This window comes from Procambarus clarkii, chromosome 24, assembly GCF_040958095.1.
Source record: "Procambarus clarkii isolate CNS0578487 chromosome 24, FALCON_Pclarkii_2.0, whole genome shotgun sequence".
NCBI lineage: Eukaryota > Metazoa > Arthropoda > Malacostraca > Decapoda > Cambaridae > Procambarus > Procambarus clarkii.
In genome coordinates, this window is record NC_091173.1 from 5393434 (window position 1) to 5413465 (window position 20032).

General features: G+C 41.6%; 2 protein-coding genes across 15 annotated transcripts in view; one reads left to right on the top strand and one right to left on the bottom strand.

Moving 5' to 3' along the window:
- LOC123761784 (serine/arginine repetitive matrix protein 2) overlaps window positions 1–19595 on the top strand; it is a 236293-nt gene extending 216698 nt beyond the window's left edge. For 9 of the 11 annotated variants that reach the window (XM_069330510.1, XM_069330511.1, XM_069330514.1 and 6 more), the window contains one exon: window positions 15890–19595. In XM_069330510.1, coding sequence (XP_069186611.1) covers window positions 15890–16040 — 151 coding nt within the window. In that variant the 3' untranslated portion in view covers window positions 16041–19595. Of the gene's footprint in view, window positions 1–1665; window positions 3397–15889 lie in introns of those variants that run through there. The other 2 variants (XR_011229506.1, XR_011229505.1) reach the window with 2 other exon arrangements.
- Window positions 15563–20032, bottom strand: part of LOC123761783 (uncharacterized) — a 235395-nt gene continuing 230925 nt past the window's right edge. For 3 of the 4 annotated variants that reach the window (XM_069330505.1, XM_069330504.1, XM_045747988.2), the window contains one exon: window positions 15563–16027. In XM_069330505.1, coding sequence (XP_069186606.1) covers window positions 16002–16027 — 26 coding nt within the window. In that variant the 3' untranslated portion in view covers window positions 15563–16001. Of the gene's footprint in view, window positions 16045–20032 lie in introns of all 4 variants that reach the window. The other variant, XM_069330506.1, reaches the window with a different exon arrangement.

Genomic DNA, 20032 nt, shown 5'->3' on the forward strand with positions numbered 1-20032 from the left:
TTTCTATATGCAGTACAGTAAACATTACTGGTACAGACAATAAGTCACAATAATGTGGCTGAAAATTAGACACCAACCCACAAATCTGAGAATAAAAGAATTGACAACATTTTTGTCCATTTACCACTATCAAGTCATTGTACGACTTAATAATGGTCCAGTATGAACCGAAATATTGTCAATTCTTTTATTCTCAGATTTGTGGGTTTGTTGTCTAAATATAACTGGTGCCTAGTACCATGTCCTGCAGGACTCAGCTAGTGATATTCCTTCAGTCTGATTTACTGTATTTAATCTTACTACCTGCTGAATATTTCTCATTCAGACTTGTATCCTTTGTCCTACTATTTTCTGTGTACTCTAACTTCCAGAACAATTTCTTGTATGAGAATTTATCAAATCGTTTTTTTTATTAGACCCTGAATAGGTGGTCGCTCTCAAAATTTTGGCAATAATCATCAAATTTACATAGCTTCATTTTGCATGATCTTCCTGTAAAAAAAAAAAAAAAAAAAAAAAAAAAAAAAAAAAAAAAAAAAAAAAAAAATTCTGTATGTTTCTTTTGAGTTGGATGAGACGTTTAATTTATTTCATTTTGGTTACTTTTCTAAAGATTTGGCCAAAATTTTGCTGAAAATCCTAGTTTACAAAATGCCCCTACAGCTTCCAAGAACAATTCTGGTGATATCTGGTCTGGTACCAACAGTCTTTGCTGCATCTAATTCCATGAGGTGTCTTTTACTTACTCCTTAGTAACTGCATTCCTATCCAACATAGTCATCTCCTGAAATGTCTTGCTCCTCACACACACACACATCTAGTTCATTTTACAAAAGCTGCCTTCCCTTCTCCTTATCTTGATTACAGTATATGATCTTTTCTTATATTTTCTCCCTACAATGTGTGAATATGCAACAGCTTGGGACTGGGTCCTTTGCATTTGTCATTGTCAAGTTGCTCTTCTACTTCCCTCCTGACTTTTATTCATTTTTGGCACTCCTCAGCACCTGCCTCTTGACCTCGGTACTCTGTTCTCTCTATTTGTTTTGTCGTCTTGGGCCTAACCTTTGCTTCTTTAGGCTTTAGGTCTTGCTTACGCTACTAAATCACACATTAAACTTTGCTTTCTTGTCGAATTCCGTCCAAGAGTGTGGTGTGGTATGTTGTGTAATGTGTGTGTTGTGCAGTAGAATATATGGTTATTGTTTACATGTGTATTATGTTTGTATGAAGTGTGGTTATGTTTGTATGAAATGTGGTTATGTTTGTGTGAAATGTGGTTATGTTTGTGTGAAATGTGGTTATGTTTGTATGAAGTGTGGTTATGTTTGTATGAAATGTGGTTATGTTTGTGTGAAATGGGTGTTCTTTATAGAATGTGAGAGCAGGAGAGAGGATGAGATTAACATGCCTACAGTTGTATTTTGGGTGAACAGTATGTTAATCAAAGGTAATGTGCTTTCATAACTTTTATTACATTTAACTTGGCATGCTTTAATTTTTAAACACTTGTTCATATCACCATCTGTAAAGTATAGTAGATCCTTATTATATTTCTTATATGCATGAAATAATAATGCATTACTATATATTGATGCAAATTATTATATGCATGAAATTTTTAACGAGTAAAAATAATTCTATTGCTCCACTTTTATTTAACAGTTTTCATCATTGAACTGCTCAAGTAGTAATGACAGCATATAGATACTTGCTAGTTGTAGCTTGGTAAGTTATACATTTAATTTTTGTAGTCATTGCAACTACAGTAGAGATTTTTGGCACAGCTTAAGAGTAAGAGTTTTGACAAAAATATAAGATGCATAATAAATGAACTAATCTAAATGGAAAGGACATAAGAGTTAAAATATTTAAATGCTGTAATTCTTTCTCAGGATAATAGTAACAAGGTAATATTTACCAGTAGCTAATAATATAAAATTTACAGAAAACTAATAGAAAAATGAGGGCAGTAATCAGAGAAATGTCACAAGTGTAGTACCACAGGGTTCAGTTCTTGCACTGGTAATGCTCATTGTCTACATAAATGATCTGCCAGATGGAATACAAAATTATATGAAGATGTTTGCTGATGATGATAAAGATACTAGGAAAGATATGAAGCTTAGATGATTGTCATGCCCTTACAAGAAGACCTGACAAAATAAGTATATGGAGCACCACTTGGCAAATGGAATTTAATGTGAATAAATGCCATGTTATGGAATGTAGAATAGGGAAACATAGACCCCCCCACACAATCTATAAAGTATGTGAGAAATCTTTAAAGAATTCTGACAAAGAAAGAGATCTAGGGGTGGTTCTAGATAGAAAACTATCTCCTGAGGACAACATAAAGTATATCGTGTGAGAAGCCTATGCTACACTTTCTAATTTCAGAATTGCTTTTAAATACATGAGTGGTGAAATTGTTCACAAGAAATTGTTCATGACTTTTGTTAAGACCAAAGCTGGAATATGCAGCAGTTGTGTGGTGCCCATAACTTAAGAAGCACATCAACAAACTGGATAAGGTACAAAGTAAGTAAGTAATCATCAAAAGAAGGCACCAAACCGGGAAGGCTATGTAGCACCATCAAATACGCAAAATAATCAGAGGGCGCTAAATATCACCAAGGATGCCAATACGAGAACAAAAACGCATAAGGCGAACGATATCAAAAGTATCCGAGTCACCAAGAATTCTATCGAGGGACAGGTGACCGCGAGGGGCGGTCGGAAAGCAAGACACACGCTCGTCCTGGAAGTCAGGACATTCAAGAAGGACATGCACGACCGTAAGAGGGACAATGCAACTAGGACAATAAGGAGCAGGGCGGCGCTCCATCAAGTGACCATGGGTTAAGCGAGTATGGCCAATACGCAACCTCGCCAGAGCTGTTTCCCACCGCCGGTTACGGTGGAAGGAGGACGGCCACGAGGAAACACAACATTTAAGAGTACGTAGCTTGTTACCAGTAACAGACAACCAAGAAGCCTGCCAACGGGTAAGGACTGAGGAATGGATAACCGGGTAAAAGTCGGAATACGGAATGCCTTTACGAGAGATGGGACAAGAGCGGACAGCTTCCTTAGCGGCAGCATCCGCACGCTCATTTAGAGACACGCCAATATGGCTGGGAACCCAACAAAACTCAACCGACTTAAATTTACTGTGAACGAGAAACAGCCAATGCTGGATCTCGACAACTACTGGATGAACTGGATTAAAGCACCCGAGAGCCATGAGGGCACTACGAGAGTCAACAACAACCACAAAGGAAGACTGACAACGAGAAAGCAGGAGACGAAGAGCATAGAGAATAGCATAAAGTTCCGCTGTAAAGATGCTAGTCTCCGGAGGCAAGCGACACATATAAGTGCGATCAGGAAAAACAACAGAGTAGCCAACACCGTCCGCTGACTTAGACCCACCGGTGAAGACAGAAACGGAGCGGGAGTGAGAAGAAAAGTGCTCAAGGAAAAGGCGTTTTAGAACCGTAGGAGGGGTAAAAGCTTTAGTGATACGAGTCAAGGATGTACAAAACCGCGGAAGAGGGACCCTCCACGGGGGCAAAGAAGGAACAACACGAGGAGAAACACCAGAAATACGAACGGAAAGAGAATCCTGTAGGCGAGATAACCGGACAGAAAGAGGGATGGTGGTGAAGAGGAACAGGAACCGCAGGAGGGGTAAAAGTTAAAGCACGACAGAGGCGAGAGGAAGGATGTTGCAAGGACCGCGCAAGATAGCGAAGACAGTAGCGATCACGGCGGTCCTGGAGAGACAGGAAGCCAGTGTCAACATACAAGCTAAGGACGGGAGTCGAACGAAAGGCACCAGAACTGAGGCGCAACCCAGTATGGTGCAAAGCATCAAGACGGCGAAGAGTAGAAGGAGAAGCAGACGAGTAAGCAGGGCAACCATAATCGAGCTTAGACAGGACGAGAGAGGAATGTAAAGCAAGGAGAGTGCGCCTATCTGCCCCCCAAGAAGTATGGGACAAGACCCGAAGGAGGGTAAGGGCCTTAGAGCACTCAACACGGAGGTAAGAGATATGGGGAGACCAAGACAAACGAGTGTCAAGGAATAACCCCAAAAGCTTCGCGGAATCTTTGTATTCAAGGGGATGACCATAAAGTGACAAAGAGGGACGAAGAACAACCCGTTTCCGCGTAAAAGTCATGGCACAAGTCTTAGAAGTAGAGAACTTGAAGCCATGACCTGTGGCCCAAGACGACACGGCATCAATTGCAAGTTGAAGCCGGCGTTGAAGGAGAGGCGAATCATCACCCTGACAACAAAGGGTAAGATCATCGACATAGAGAGCGGAGAAGACACCAGAAGGAAGAGAGGAAAGAAGACCATTGAGGGCAACCAGAAAAAGAGTAGTGCTCAGAACACTACCCTGGGGCACACCTTCGTATTGCTGAAAAGAGGGAGACAGAGCGGTACCAAGGCGCACCCGAAAGGAACGACGAGAGAGGAAGCTGCGGAGAAAGAGAGGGAGATGACCACGAAGGCCAAAAGAATGAAGTTGAGATAGGATATGATAACGCCAAGTGGTGTCGTAAGCCTTTTCTAGGTCAAAAAGGACGGCAACAACGGAGGTCTTCGCAGCAAAAGCAGTACGAATATAGACCTCCAAGTTCACCAGGACATCTGTCGTGCTGCGGCACTTGCGGAAACCAAATTGAGAAGGGGAGAGGAGGTGATGGTGTTCCAGGAACCACATCAGACGAACGTTAACCATACGTTCAAAGAGTTTGCAGACACAACTTGTGAGAGCAATAGGGCGAAAGTCCTTAGGGGAAGTACCCAGAGACCCCGGTTTGCGAACAGGGAGGACAACGGCATCGAGCCAGTCCTCAGGGACTGACGACGACTCCCAGATCCGATTATACAGACTCAGTAAATACTGAGACGTGCTCGGAGGGAGATGGCGAAGCATCTTATAATGAATACCATCGGAGCCCGCCGCCGTAGAACCGCAGAGGGCCAGGGCAGAACGAAGTTCAGAGAGAGAGAAGGGATCATTATAGGGAAGCTGAAGATGAGTGCAGAAATCTAAAGGACGAGACTCAAGGACAGGTTTACGAAGAAGGAAAGATTGGGGAAGATGAAGACCAGAGCTAACAGAAGAAAAGTGGGAACCCAGTTCGGAAGCGACCTGCAACGGGTCCGCCACAAGAGTATCATGGAGGCGAAGGACCGGTGAAACATCGGGAACGAACTTACCCGCTATCTTGCGGATACGCTTCCAGATCTGGGCCAGAGGGGTTTCGGACGTAATTGTCGAGACATAAGATGCCCAACATTCACGTTTAGCCGTACGGATGGCCCTACGGGCCACCGCACTCGCTTTCCGAAAGAAAAGAAAAGAATCGGTCGTCTGCCTACGGCGGTGCTTCTTCCAGGCTGCACGCTTACAGCGGACAGCCCGAGCACAGTCCGCATTCCACCAGGGAACGCACTTCCGTGGACCCCGAGAGGAAGAGCGAGGAATAGAGCGGAGGGCAGCGTCGAAGACAGTGTCATGAAAAAGGAGGAGAGCGCAAGAGAGGGGCAGAAGGGAGAGGTCAGAGAGAGTAGCATTGAGGGAAAATAGGGTCCAGTCCGCCTTAGCAAACTGCCACCTAGGGAAAGAGAGGGAAGGGCGAAAAGAGAAAAAGGAAACAAGGATGGGGAAATGATCACTTCCATGGAGGTCATCAAGAACCTGCCACGTGAAATCTAAGTAAAGAGAAGAAGAGCAGAGAGAAAGATCAAGACAAGAAAGGGTGCGAGTTCGAGAGTCCAAATGAGTGGGCTCACCAGAATTCAGAAGAGACAGGGAAGAAGAGAGGAGAAACGGCGCAAGGAGGCGACCCCGGGTATTCGTCAGAACGTCACCCCAAAGAGAATGACGACAATTGAAGTCACCCAGCAGGAGCACAGGCTCCGGCAAGGAGTCTAGGAGGTGTTTCAAATCAGGAAGAGAGAGCGGGACACTCGGGGGGAGATAAATGGAACAAACTGTGTACCATTTCCCCACAAAGATACGAGCAGCAGAACAATGGAGAGGCGAAGGAAAAAGTAAAGGAACAAAGGGAACATCAGCCCGAATCAAGAGAGCAGAAGAATTAGAAGCCCCAGCAATGGCTGGAGGGGGGGGAAGAGAAAGGAATAGCCACGAAAACGACCAGGACGAGCACCAAGCATTGGCTCCTGGAGACAGACACAAAGGGGCGAAAACCGCGAAACCAGAAGTTGGAGTTCGAGGAAATTGGCGTAATAACCTCGAACGTTCCATTGAAGAATGGACAACGACGAGAAGAGAAAGGACAAAAACAGAGAACAAGGAAGAAACAAAGGCGAAAGAGCAACAGAGCACGTTAAAGAATATCAGGGTCGGGATCAGGGTCAGCAAAGTCAGGGTTAGGGGGCATGGGTAAACTGAGCAAAGACGGAGGGAAGGAAACGGGAGAACAGATCAGAGGTGGGCGGGCAGGGTCCGGAGGAGGAGGAGGAGGAGGAGGAAGAGGAGGAGACAACTGGAGAGGATCCGTCAAGGACAGCAGCAGGAGGAGGGGGAGTAGAAAGAGGGGAGCGCACCCCAGCAAGAGCAGCAACCGAAAGGGAAGCAGGGTCCAAAGAAACCTCCATAGCAGGAACAGGGGGCGCAAGCACTGAAACGGGAGGGGAAGGAGCAACAGAGCCAGAAGGAGGAGCTGAGGAAGAAAGCGAAGCCTTCTTACCCGCCGGGGAAGAGGAAGGAGAGGAGCCAGGCTTACGCTTCTGACTTAAAGAGACCGGTGTCCCAGCAACTACGTACCGGGCAACGGATTCCAGCGTCTCAACCGGAGAAGCCGAACGAGAGCACACACGACGGCCGGTAGGAGAGCGATGGACATCCGCCCGCACCGACAGGCGGTGGGGAGAGCTGATAGATGGAGGAAGAGGATGGGAAGGAGGACCGGAGGGGGACGAGGAAGAAGACACAGAAGACACGACAGACCGGGTAGAAGGAAGGGGAACCCCAGACAGAGGACCAGGAGGAGGATCCTTCGGGAGAGAACCCGAAGGAACAGAGGAGGGGGCAGTGGGCGCATCAGGGTCCAAGGCCCGGAAACGGTTGTGAGTCTGAGGAAGGCGGGAAGGACGAGGAGAGGAAGAGCGCAACACGCGAGCATAAGAGATATTAGCATAAGGCGGGAGCCGGCGAACCTGGCGTCTCGCCTCAGGAAAAGATAAACGCTCCCGGTGCTTCAAGTTGAGGACGGCTGCCTCAAGCTTGTAATGGACACACGCACGGGAGAAGGTAGGATGGGCCTCACCGCAGTTGAGGCAACGAGCCTGGGGAGAAGTGCACTCCGACTTAGAGTGACCTTCGCCACCACACAAAGGACAGAGAGAGACAGTCCCGGAGCAGCGGAGGGCACCATGCCCAAACCTCCAGCACTTGTTGCAGAGCCGAGGAGAAGGAATGTACTCCTGGACAGAGCACCTGGCACCAGCAAGAATGACAGAGGGTGGAAGGGTCCTACCATCAAAGGTAATCTTCACAACCCGGAGGGGTTGACGGCGACTACCACGTGGGGGACGAGTAAACGTGTCCACCTGGAGAATAGAATGGCCCTGGGCAGCGAGGATATGGCGAATATCGTCGTGGCAGTCGCGCAGGTCCCGAACACCGGTTGCAACATGGGGCGGGAGCAAAATAGTGCCAACACTGGCATTCAACTGAGCGTTTTTCGAGACCCGAACGGGGGTCTCGCCAAGGCAGGACAAGGCAGCCAAGCGGGAAGCAGCATCCTGAGAAGGAGCAGCAACGACACGTGTACCAAGACGAGTGGGGTTGAAAGTAATGGAGGCATCCACGGAATCAATGAGATGTCGATGAAGGGAGAAATCGTCAGGAGGCGCAGAATCAAGAGGGAGGAGATCAAAATATTTGGCCCACGAAGCGGGACCAAACAAGGCTTGATAGATAAGGTACAAAGACATGCAACTAAATGGCTCCCAGAACTGAAGGACACGAGCAATGAGGAGAGGTTATAGGCATTAAATGTGCCAAAACTAGAAGACACAAGAAAAAGATGTGATATGATCACTACGTACAAAATAGTAATGGGAATCGATAAAATTGATAGGGAAGAATTCCTGAGACCTGGAACTTCAAGAACAAGAGGTCATAGATTTAAACTAACTAAACAAAGCTGCCAAAGAAATATAAGAAAATTCACTTTCGCAAACAGAGTGGTAGACGGTTGGAACAAGCTAGGTGAGAAGGTGGTGGAGGCCAAAACCGTCAGTAGTTTAAAGCGTTATATGACAGAGTGCTGGGAAGACGGGACACCACGAGCGTAGCTCTCATCCTGTAACTACACTTAGGTAATTACAAACACGTACATACGTACGTATCGGTGAGATGTAAATTATTTTTTTTTTATTATTCTTGTTACAAAATGCTTTACTTGTATGTCTTAGTCATTGTACAGTAGGAACAGTACATAAAACAGTGAACATATACATGAACAAAGTTCAGTTGATGAAAGACTTGCTCATCCAGGCACACTATTTAAAATAATAAAATCATAAATGAAGCAAATGGTATTTATTCAGCCTGAGCTTTCCCAACATCACTAAACTGTTGTACTAAAGTGCCTGAACGTAACCAACTCCAGAGAACAGGACATCACTAAATTTTGCGAGTTGCTACCATTTTTAGTACCTGTACATCAGTTTTTGACCTTAAGTAAAGGATAAGTAAATGCAATGTTCTATTGCACCTAATAACCACTTCTCACCAGCCCACGTGGGAGCATAGTGCCTACACGAGGCCCAAGTCTACATATACTTACCTTGGTATACTTAGACTATAGTGAAAAGTGATATGGTGAATAGTGAACAGTAACAAAACAGGCATAAAGGCTTGAAAGTGTAGGAAAATTGCCACATGGAAAATTTGGAATGCATAAAGTCACTTGTGTTGTCCCGTCTTGAGTACTGTTCAGTACTCACTTCCCCCTTCAGAGCAGGAGAGATTGCTGAAATAGAGGGAATACAGAGAACATATACGGCACGCATAGACGCAATAAAGCACCTAAATTATTGGGATCGTCTCAAAGCCCTCCAAATGTACTCACTAGAAAGAAGACGAGAGAGATATCAAATAATATACACCTGGAAGATACTGGAGGGCCAAGTACCAAATCTACACAGTAAAATAACAACGTATTGGAGTAAACGATATGGAAGAAAATGTAGAATAGAACCAGTGAAGAGCAGAGGTGCCATAGGCACAATCAGAGAACACTGTATAAACATCAGAGGTCCGCGGTTGTTCAACGTCCTCCCAGCAAGCATAAGAAATATTGCCGGAACAACCGTGGACATTTTCAAGAGGAAACTAGATTTATTCCTCCAAGGAGTGCCTGGACCAACCGGGCTGTGGTGGGTATGTGGGCCTGCGGGCCGCTCCAAGCAACAGCCTGGTGGGCCAAACTCTCACAAGTCAAGCCTGGCCTTGGGCCGGGCTTGGGGAGTAGAAGAACTCCCAGAACCCCATCAACCAGGTATCAACCAGGTATAATTCAGTGAATAGTGAGGCAACACACACACACTAGACTCTGTGTACAGGGGCCACGAGGCTTGATCTGTGTACACACTCGGTAGGTTGTGAAGGGTTGCTTCCCCCCCTCTTTACCACTGGTCAACAATCAATGGTCCACTTCCTTACCACCACCACCACTGACCAGAAGCATTATGGTCAGAATGCCTTCAGTAAAGATGTGCACAGAACGCAACAAGGAAGTAGATTACCACCAGAGCTTCCAGTGCCAACTATGTTCAGCAGCCATACACAGTAAATGTGCCAACATGTCAAATAATGCCAGGAGAATTGGTCTCGGAGACCACTCGGTGTACTGGTTCTACAAAAAGGATAATGTTACTGTCTTGAAGATAATCGCAATTCTTGATAAAACCCCGGTAGAGCACAGAGAATCACTTCTAACTGCCTGCATGGAAATCTTCAATGATTTCAAACAAATTGTCAAGGACAACCAGGCAGAACCAAAATTGGAGCTACATCTCAGAGCGTCGTGGCTGGATGCGACGTTGGTGTTGGAGCCTAAAGAAATATTGCCGGAACAACCGTGGACATCTTCAAGAGAAAACTGGACTGTTTTCTAAGAGAAGTTCCGGATCAGCCGGGCTGTGGTGGGTATGTCGCCCTGCGGGCCGCTCCAAGCAACAGCCTTGTGGACCAAACTCTCACAAGTCGAGCCTGGCCTCGGGCCGGGCTTGGGAAGTAGAAGAACTCCCAGAACCCCATCAAGCAGGTATCAAGCAGGGCCAGGTGCGACGTTGGCGTTGAGGCCGGATGCTATGCTGGCACCAGACGCGACGTTGAGGTTGGGCACAGTATCGGCGCCTGAATCGGGCGCGATATTGGTGCCAGGGTTTTTGAAACAAACAAAACAAGGACCCAAAATATGCCGATATTATAAATGTGGTATCTGTAAGCATGGGATATCGGGGAGAACAAATGGACTATGTAAATTTGATCATTCCAGAAAGTGCAGGACTCTTCTTAGTACAGGTAACTGTACCAAAAGCTGTGATCTCTTTCACCCAGAACTGTGCAAGAACTCTTTAAATAAGAATGAATGTTTCAACACAGAATGTCCAGCTTTTCATATAAAAGGTACCAAGTGAATAAGACAGGCAAACCATCTCAATGAAAACAGCCACAACACTATTTACCAGGATGATTTTTTAGCAAGAGAAGGAGGAAATGAATGGCTAAAAATGTCCAGACTCTACCATCAACTCGGTCAAATGCTAGAGAGGACACAAACACAGTGGCCTCCTTACCAGAGCCTCAGATATTAACACCAAGTAAAGCATCCAGCACTTCCACAAACATAACATCATTTTTATTTGCCAACATTCAAGGTATAAAAACACGCAAATGTAACAAAGTGCACTTCATAGACGGCCTCTTACATGAGGCAAATGCAGTGTTTGCAGCCCTAACAGAAACTCACACCAAGGACTACCATGGTGGTGAAATATGTATTTTGGGGGTATAATCTTTTCAGATGTGACAGGAAACACAGGCTACAGAGTGGGGTCAGCCTCTATATCAAGGACACACTCATCTGTACTGAGCTGCTAAACACCACAAATGATATGGTGGAAGTGCTGATAATCAAAATAGAGATCTTAAATGTAGTTATTGTCCTTGTATATAAGTCACCGGAGGCAAATCATCACCAATTTAAAGACCAACTAATGAAAATAGAACACTGCTTGGAAAACCTCACAAATCCAGCCCCAAACATCATCCTGCTGGGAGATTTCAACCTATGGCACCTGAAATGGAAGACCATAGCTGATACAGTTGTTTCGGAGAGAATTCTGGGAAGTAGCCTTAATGAACAGGCACATGCAAATGACCTGCTACGGATGTGCGACAGGTTTGCCTTAAACCAGCAAATGGTAGAACCAACTAGGAAGGAGAACACGCTGGACCTCATTTTCACTAATTATGATGAATTGATCAGGAACATAATGATTACAAATACCTGTTACTCAGATCACAACTTAATTGAAGTTCTGACAACCATGGGGAATAGACCTTCAAAACCAGTCCGGATTTTCGGTGGAGGAGATTTAAGCAAATTCAACTTCAATTATAAACAGATAAACTGGGAGCAAATAAACCAAGACTTCACAGAAATAAGCGGGGAAGAACAGCTAGAAAATGAAAACCTGAACCAGTGCCTGGAAAAAATAAGCTCAGTAGCACTAGAAATACAGTATGTTCAAACTGCATACCCCTAAGAAAAGAGAGAAAGAGATGCAGATTGGAACTGGAACGTTGTTCCCTCTATAGGCAAAGAAAACGAATCGCAAAACAACTTGAGTCACACCCTATCTCAAGAATGGCGAAGGAGGTTAGGTAGAGAAATAGAAACAATTGAACTAAATTTACAAGAATCATATGCAACCCAGGAGAGGCAAAGAGAGCAAAAGGCCATCAGTGAAATAGAGAGAAATCCAAAATATTTTTTCTCCTATGTAACATTAAGATCAAAAACTACATCTAGTATCGAGCCCCTGCGAAAGGGAGGTAGAACTTTCACATATGACAACAAAGAAATGAGCGAAATACTGAGGAATCAGTATGACTGTTTTCAGCGAGCCACTAAACACACTGAAGATTGATAACCCATATGAATTTTTCACGGATATGATACCAACATCAAATCAGATGTCACCCTATTCCTACTGGATTTTGAAGAAGCCATAGACAGTATGCCTATGCACTCTGCACCAGGCCCCATTCTTTGAATTCTATATTCATCGAGAACTGTAAAAAAAACGCTATTGCAGGCCCTTCACAGTCTTTGGAGACAAAGCCTAGATACTGGCATTATCCCTGACATATTAAAAAGAGCAGAGATAGCATCACTCCATAAAGGAGGAAATAAGGCAGAGGCAAAGAATTACAGACCGATCACACATCATAAAAATCTTTGAAAGAGTGCTAAGAAGTAAGATCACAAAATACATGGAATCACAGCATCTCCATAACCCCGGACAACATGGTTTCAGAACAGGGCGCTCTTGCCTATCACAGTTGCTGGACCACTATGACATGGCACTAGATGCTATGGAAGACAAACAAAACGCTGATGTAATTTACACAGATTTCGCAAACGCTTTCGACAAATGTGACCATGGTGTTATTGCACATAAAATGAGTTCAAAAGGAATTACAGGAAAAATAGGCAAATGGATCTCCAATTTCCTGATTAATAAAACCCAATGTGTAGTAATCAACAAAATAAAATCCGGACCATCAACCGTAAAGAGCTCAGTCCCCCACGTTACTGTGCTTGCTTCAGTACTTTTTCTCATCCTCATGTCGGACATAGACAAGGACACATCCTATAGTACTGTATCATCCTTTGCAGATGACACTAGGATTTTTATGAGAATAGACAACATAGAGGACATGGCAAACCTACAATCAGATGTAAATCAGGTTTTTCTATGGGCTACAGAAAATAATATGGTGTTTAACGAAGATAAGTTTCAGCTCGTTACGGAAAAAATTAAAATATAAAAACGAAAACCACGTACAAAATGCCGTTAATTCATAACATAAAACGGAAAGGCAATGCAAAGGATTTGGGTGTACTGATGTCGGAAGACCTTACATTTAAAGAACACAATAAAGTAGCCGTCACAACTGCAAGAAAAATGACAGGTTGGATAACAAGAACCTTTCACACTAGAGATGCTATACCGATGATACTTTTCAAGACGCTAGTGCTCTCTAGAGTGGAATACTGCTGCACAAAATGCCCTGCTGTTGCATAAGATTTCTTGTGCAATGGAATACTGTGCAGATTTGAGTGGAATACTGCTGCACAAGATTTCTCCAGCCCCTTTCAAAGCTGGAGAAATTGCTGATTTGGAGAGAATGCAGAAATCATTTACTGCTAGAATCCACTCAGTAAAACACCTAAACTATTGGGACCGATTAAGGAGCCTAAATCTGTATTCTCTTGAGCGCAGACGGAAGAGATACTGTCTCCACTCGATCATTCGGACTATATGGGAAGGACCCCCAGCCGGATTATCACATTTTTCGGATAATGGTACTTTTTCACCTACGAGTCCAAAAGTGACCATTTCCAACTATTTTTATACTACAAACAACATAATTTGAATTTCCTTGCCACATATAATTATTAAATATTCAACTAGAAACCTCAACTTACCTTGTTGGTGTTTGTCTTCTTGAGTGATGCCACACATCTTGAAGTTAAAAATTCTTAACAATTTACGTAACCTATACTAACACAACACTAAAATTAACACTTAAAATTACTATACAGTTTATTAAGCAAAGTTAGTTTTGACTGCCAGCTGCTGAAGCGTCACTGGTTGAAGGCATTTGGGTTGCCTGTGAGGCCTCACTTGTTGAAGGCGCTTGCTTGCGCCTCACTTGTTGAAGGCACTTGCTTGTGCCTCACTTGTTGAAGGCGCTTGCTTGCGCCTCACTTGTTGAAGGCACTTGCTTGTGCCTCACTTGTTGAAGGCACTTGCATGCGCCTCACTTGTTGAAGGCACTTGCTTGTGCCTCACTTGTTGAAGGCCCTTGGCTTGCCTGTGAAGCCTCACTTGATGAAAGCATTTGGCTTGTGTGTGATGCCTCACTTGTTGAAAGCGCTTGCGCCTCACTTGTTGAAGGCGCTTGGCTTGCCTGTGAAGCCTCACTTGTTGAAGGTATTTGGCTGCCTGTGACGCCTCACTGGTTGAACAACACGTAACTTGTCTTTAATTGCTAGGACAACCGTCTTCCTCTTAACACCTCCAGAACGATTGATGCTGCTACCAGACATAGTCTTGGCCAAAAATGTTCAAAGTTACTATGAAAATAAAAAAGTTATTTAAAAAAATATTTCACTAATGGCGCAGCACTGTGGTATAACACGAGGGACGGGAGCACATGGGTTGACCAGTGTTGGACGGATTACTAGTACTTATTTCATTTGTTTTTGGGTATGATTAATTGTTCTAAAATTAATGGTAATTCCTGTATCCAGGTGGGCCCTCCCGAAGTTCCCCTCCCACCCTCCCGACACCACCCACCCACCCCGCCCCCTCCTCCACCATGCGTCTAGAGCCACAGGCAGACAGGATTAATACGGTACAGCCAAATTTTTATCCGGCTAAACCAAATTTTATCCGGCTCCCATGGCCATTTTGGCCGGATATTGAGATAACTTTATCCGTTCACGATTTTGGCCGTATAAGGACGTTTTCCGGATGTTCGAATCCCAGATAATTGCGTGGTTACAGTACATAATAATTTACACATGGAAAATAATAGAGGGGCTGGTCCCAAACCTGCACACAGAAATAACAGCACATGAGACCAGAAGGCATGGCAGGATGTGCAGAATACCCCCGTTGAAGAGCAGAGGTGCAACAGGTACTCTGAGAGAGAACTCTATCAACATCAGAGGCCCGAGACTGTTCAACACGCTTCCACTACACATAAGGGGCATAACTGGCCGAACCCTCAGTGTTCAAGAGAGAACTTGACAAACACCTCCAAAGGATACCTGATCAACCAGGCTGTGACTTATACATCAGGCTGCGAACAGGCACGTCCAACAGCCTGGTTGACCAGTCCAGCAACGAGGAGGCCTGGTCGACGACCGGGCCGAGGGGTCACTGAGCCCCGGAATCACCTCAAGGTAACCAAGGTATTAGGAGAACAGGTTGATTTATCTGGTGGTGAAGTTTCAAAGGGATCCAAGCATTGGGTACAAAAGGTAAATTACTTGTAGGTCTATGTGGTGGAACAGCAGATGTGAACACCTTGCTCTTCACAACTGTGGCACTCACTCATTATTTTAGTTTTGCATGCATATCTTAAATGACAATAGTTGAGTCATGCAGCACATTTATATAATGTAGCTTCATATGTAAGTTGTGTGTAAGACTGGTATTTTCTTTACAATCCAATAGAAGGTAAGTAAATAGTAATACTGTACAAACACTGTTTACTTATGCACAGTAATGAGAAAATAGTAGTTGGTAAATGCTATTCAAACAATAAAATTGTGTTTAGTAATACTGTAGCATGAAAGAAAAAGAATGCTTCTTCAAATATTTTAGAATATATACTAATAAATTAAAAAAAAAATTTCCTGACATGTAACAACACTTTATTTGAGCATCTAACTAAAAATATCTAACCATAAATAGTTACTAACTCTTAAGTTTATGCCTAATGGTCATTTCAATATCTCCTTTGATATAAACATCAATATGACTAACATTACTAACCTAAATAACTCTACTGATACAAAACAGTGCAAGGAAACGACCTGTTCCTTACCACCGGCCAACACCTCCTCCCTCTCCATCATCCTCTGAATCATCTTGGTGGTCGCGCAGTCAAAGTCGCAGTCGAACTCGTAGCAGATCATGGAGTCGTACACGTTCTCCCTCCTACAGTAGGTAATGCTCTGAGAAATTATATTGTCAATTATAGAAGAAAGTACCAACTTGTCATAATGGCAAAGAAATTAAACAAAAATTGAACTAAGGATTGATATATTAAACAAAATCAAGCATAAAGATTCTTTAATATTTGGCATTTTGTGACAAAATTTTGCTTTGAAAGTTGTATGTATGTATTTGCAGTACAGTATATATATATATATGTCGTACCTAGTAGCCAGAATGCACTTCTCGGCCTACTATTCAAGGCCCGATTTGCCTAATAAGCCAAGTTTTCCTGAATTAATATATTTTCTCTAATTTTTTTCTTATGAAATGATAAAGCTACCCATTTCATTATGTATGAGGTAAATTTTTTTTATTGGAGTTAAAATTAACGTAGATATATGACCGAACCTAACCAACCCTACCTAACCTAACCTAACCTATCTTTATAGGTTAGGTTAGGTAGCAGAAAAAGTTAGGTTAGGTTAGGTGGTCGAAAAAAAATTAATGAAAACTTGGCTTATTAGGCAAATCGGGCCTTGCATAGTAGGCCGAGAAGTGCGTTCTGGCTACTAGGTACGACATATATATATATATATATATATATATATATATATATATATATATATATATATATATATATATATATATATATATATTTTAGATATTTTGTATTGTACTGCTCACCCTTTCTTAAAATAAATTATCATATACATATGTTAGCTGCTATTATGCTTAAAAGCAAAAAAAAAAAAAAATTCACTGAATAATTTAAAAGTAAATTTGTTTAATGCAATGTATTTTATATTTGAGACTATTATTAAGTCAGTGGATGCATAATAACCCACTCAAGCAGCTAAATGTGAAAGAGTTCATTATGAAAAGTATACTTTAGAAAAAATCACAAGCTTATTGATTATAATTTAATATTTACTTGACAGAAGGTTGAGAGATTTGTAATGATTCAAGTTAGTATAAGAGTACCGTGCTGCATTACCTTCTAAAGGAGAGTGAAATATCTCTGGATAACCTCTGCTTGTGTGTGACTATTCATCTCTATTAACCTGTTTGTTAAGGTTAGTTCTTGTCAATGGTATTGCATTACAGCCAGCCTTACTTGCCTTAGATTACAACTAATTGGTTTTTATGCACTTGAAGGCTTTCATTTTAATTGAATTAGAATTGAGTAATAAATTACAAGAATATAAGTAAATACTCAAGTGTTGTAATGTTTGTAAAATGGGAGCGAGTGAACTGTATAGTATTAATAAAATTGTAACTTATCATAATGATGTCATGGATACAGATACAGATGTTTTACAGACAAATATAACAAATAATATTTTGTAAACCAGATGTTAATTTACTTAACAATGACTTCATTGCTGTAACTTATTTGTGTTTGTTACAAATAGGCAATTCATCAATTTTACACTTCTGCTGAGAAGAAACATAATACAAAAAAACACCAGCTGAATCTCTTGATGTTTTATATATATATATATATATATATATATATATATATATATATATATATATATATATAACTAATTTGTACGGTAGATGTAAATTGATCAGCTGAAGAAAACCATTAATTTATGCCAATTTCCCATTGCTCATGTATCTTATACTGTGTGCATTTGGGAAATATGAATCAGGTTTCCGATCTTATAATGTATATCTGTACCTGGGTAGTAAGCTTTTCTATAGGAAGTTAGTTTTGTTATTTTATACATACTCCTTACAACGATGTTGGTTAATCAGTTCCATCACTATTCATGTATAGTATATTAAAATTCAAGATATTAAAAGTTTGATCTGTCCAGGAAGAAATATTAAAGTGATAAACTTAAGTTATGTTCTAGTCATAATGGAATCATTAGTGCTAGTCAGGTAGTCACCAGAAAATGAATACAATTTAAGGTAGTTTTGAAATATTGCTCAAAGCAATTGATGCATGCCATGGAAATCTTCAAATCTGATATGATGTATGGTTGTATAGGTAATGTACAGTTGTGTATGTTGGACACTGAAATTATCAGTATAAGCAAAAATATTTTGATGACATGGTGGTTCAGAGTTAATTAGTAATTTGTCACAATGTTGCTGTGTTTGGTATTCACATGTGATATCCTAGTACAGAATTCTATTAACTACAAATACTTATCCAAGAATACTCAGCAAACAACTTGGTGCAATATTTGTATAGAATTAGATATTGAGATTTAATAGTTTATATAAGAAAATTTTGTGAGATTCTGCCATCTAGAGTGAGAAACATGATGGTCCTTTGAAGTTTCTACACATTCAAATGAAACTAAAGCCAAAGTCCCATGTACTTAATTATTTAATATATTTAGGTTACTGAACAGTATTTAATATTTATAATGGTCATACTTCAAGATTAGTTTACACAATAGTTATTTACAATGGTAATTTATACTCATTTATTTTAGGGATATTAATTTATGTGCAGTGTCATGTTCATTAGTTAGTGTTTTTTGACATACTTTGTTTAATCATAGGTGTTTTAATTTTATAGTTTACATATACATCAGCATATTTTCTGTTATCTAGTCAGTACACAAGTAAATAGTCATGTGTTTTTGTGGTTACAGCAGTAATTTGTCTAGTCATTGCAAGTTATTTTAATAATGTAATATGAAATGAAAAGTCCTCTAATGGTGGACAATTGTGAAAATTGTTTATGTAGATATTGACTTAAATCTGTAAAGTATTGCGTGAAAAAAACTTTGCTGCTAAACGGCCTGTGAATGTACCTGCATACATCTTGGGCAAGATGCCTTGTGCTATACCAGAAGCTTATTTTGGCAAAGTTGGGCATTTCTGGAAGTGCAGTGGTGCATCTAGCTGTTGCTAAATTTCTCAGTCCGATCTAATTATTCCAATCACTGTCACTTTAGTAATTCAAGGCATAAACTTAACTGCCAATGAGAAATAGGTAAAGTCAAAACTAAGACCTTACTAACTTGGATATTTTAACTAAAAATTGCAACAGTTAGTCATGTCCAGAATCATCCCACCCTTCCACAGGACCACTTCAGTAATATACTGTAGTCGACCAATGTGAAGGTGTAGCATCATTAGGGTGTTACATCTCTTAAGCCATGGTATAGATTTTTGTTTATGATCTTAAAACTCCCTCTGTTTTCCCTATGCTCTTATCTCTTCTTTCTCCTCATTTTGTCCCTCTATCTGCCCAACCACCTGGACTGGACGGTAGAGCAACGGTCTTGCATCTTGCAGGTGCTATATAGTCGTAATGGCTTAGTGCTTTCCCCTGATTATTTATTATTATTTTGTATATTTTGTAGAAGCAGTCTGCTCATCTCTTAAGTGATGATTTTGTATTTTGTCCATAACCAAAGACATTGCAGGTGTATTGTCATTTCCCTGCTGTTTTTAAATCTTTGTGATGTGATGTACAATTCTGAACTGGTTTGATTATAACCAGTTGTACTGAGCAAATTGCATTTGTTTCTCACCTGGTCCTTGTGGTGTCTCCCCAGAGTAGAATTGTGCGATTTACTTAGTAAATATAAATTACACACTACTTTATTTTATTGCATGAACCCTCCAAGTTGTTGAAGACCTGTTGAAGTTTTATTATAGTTGCAAGACAAGGATAAGAATTAAGTTCAGGAAAATAATTATCAAAAGAAGGCACCAAACTGGGAAGCCTATTTAAAATAGCATTGTACTGCTATTCAAAAGTACAAAATATTCGGATATTTAAAGTACGGATAAAAGTATGGATATTCAAAAGGTCATAAATAACATGTCTAGATCCAAATATGTGAGCAAACTTACATAGGTCAAGCAAAATCAGTCATATGATTTCACCTAGGATTTTACTGAGGGACAAGTAAGCCAGAGAAACATTAGAAAAGCAAGGCCTGTGATCATCATGAAAATCGGGACATTCTTTAACCACTTGACTACGTAAACCTAGTATTCTTGGTCGGCGGGAAACTACGCCAACCAAGA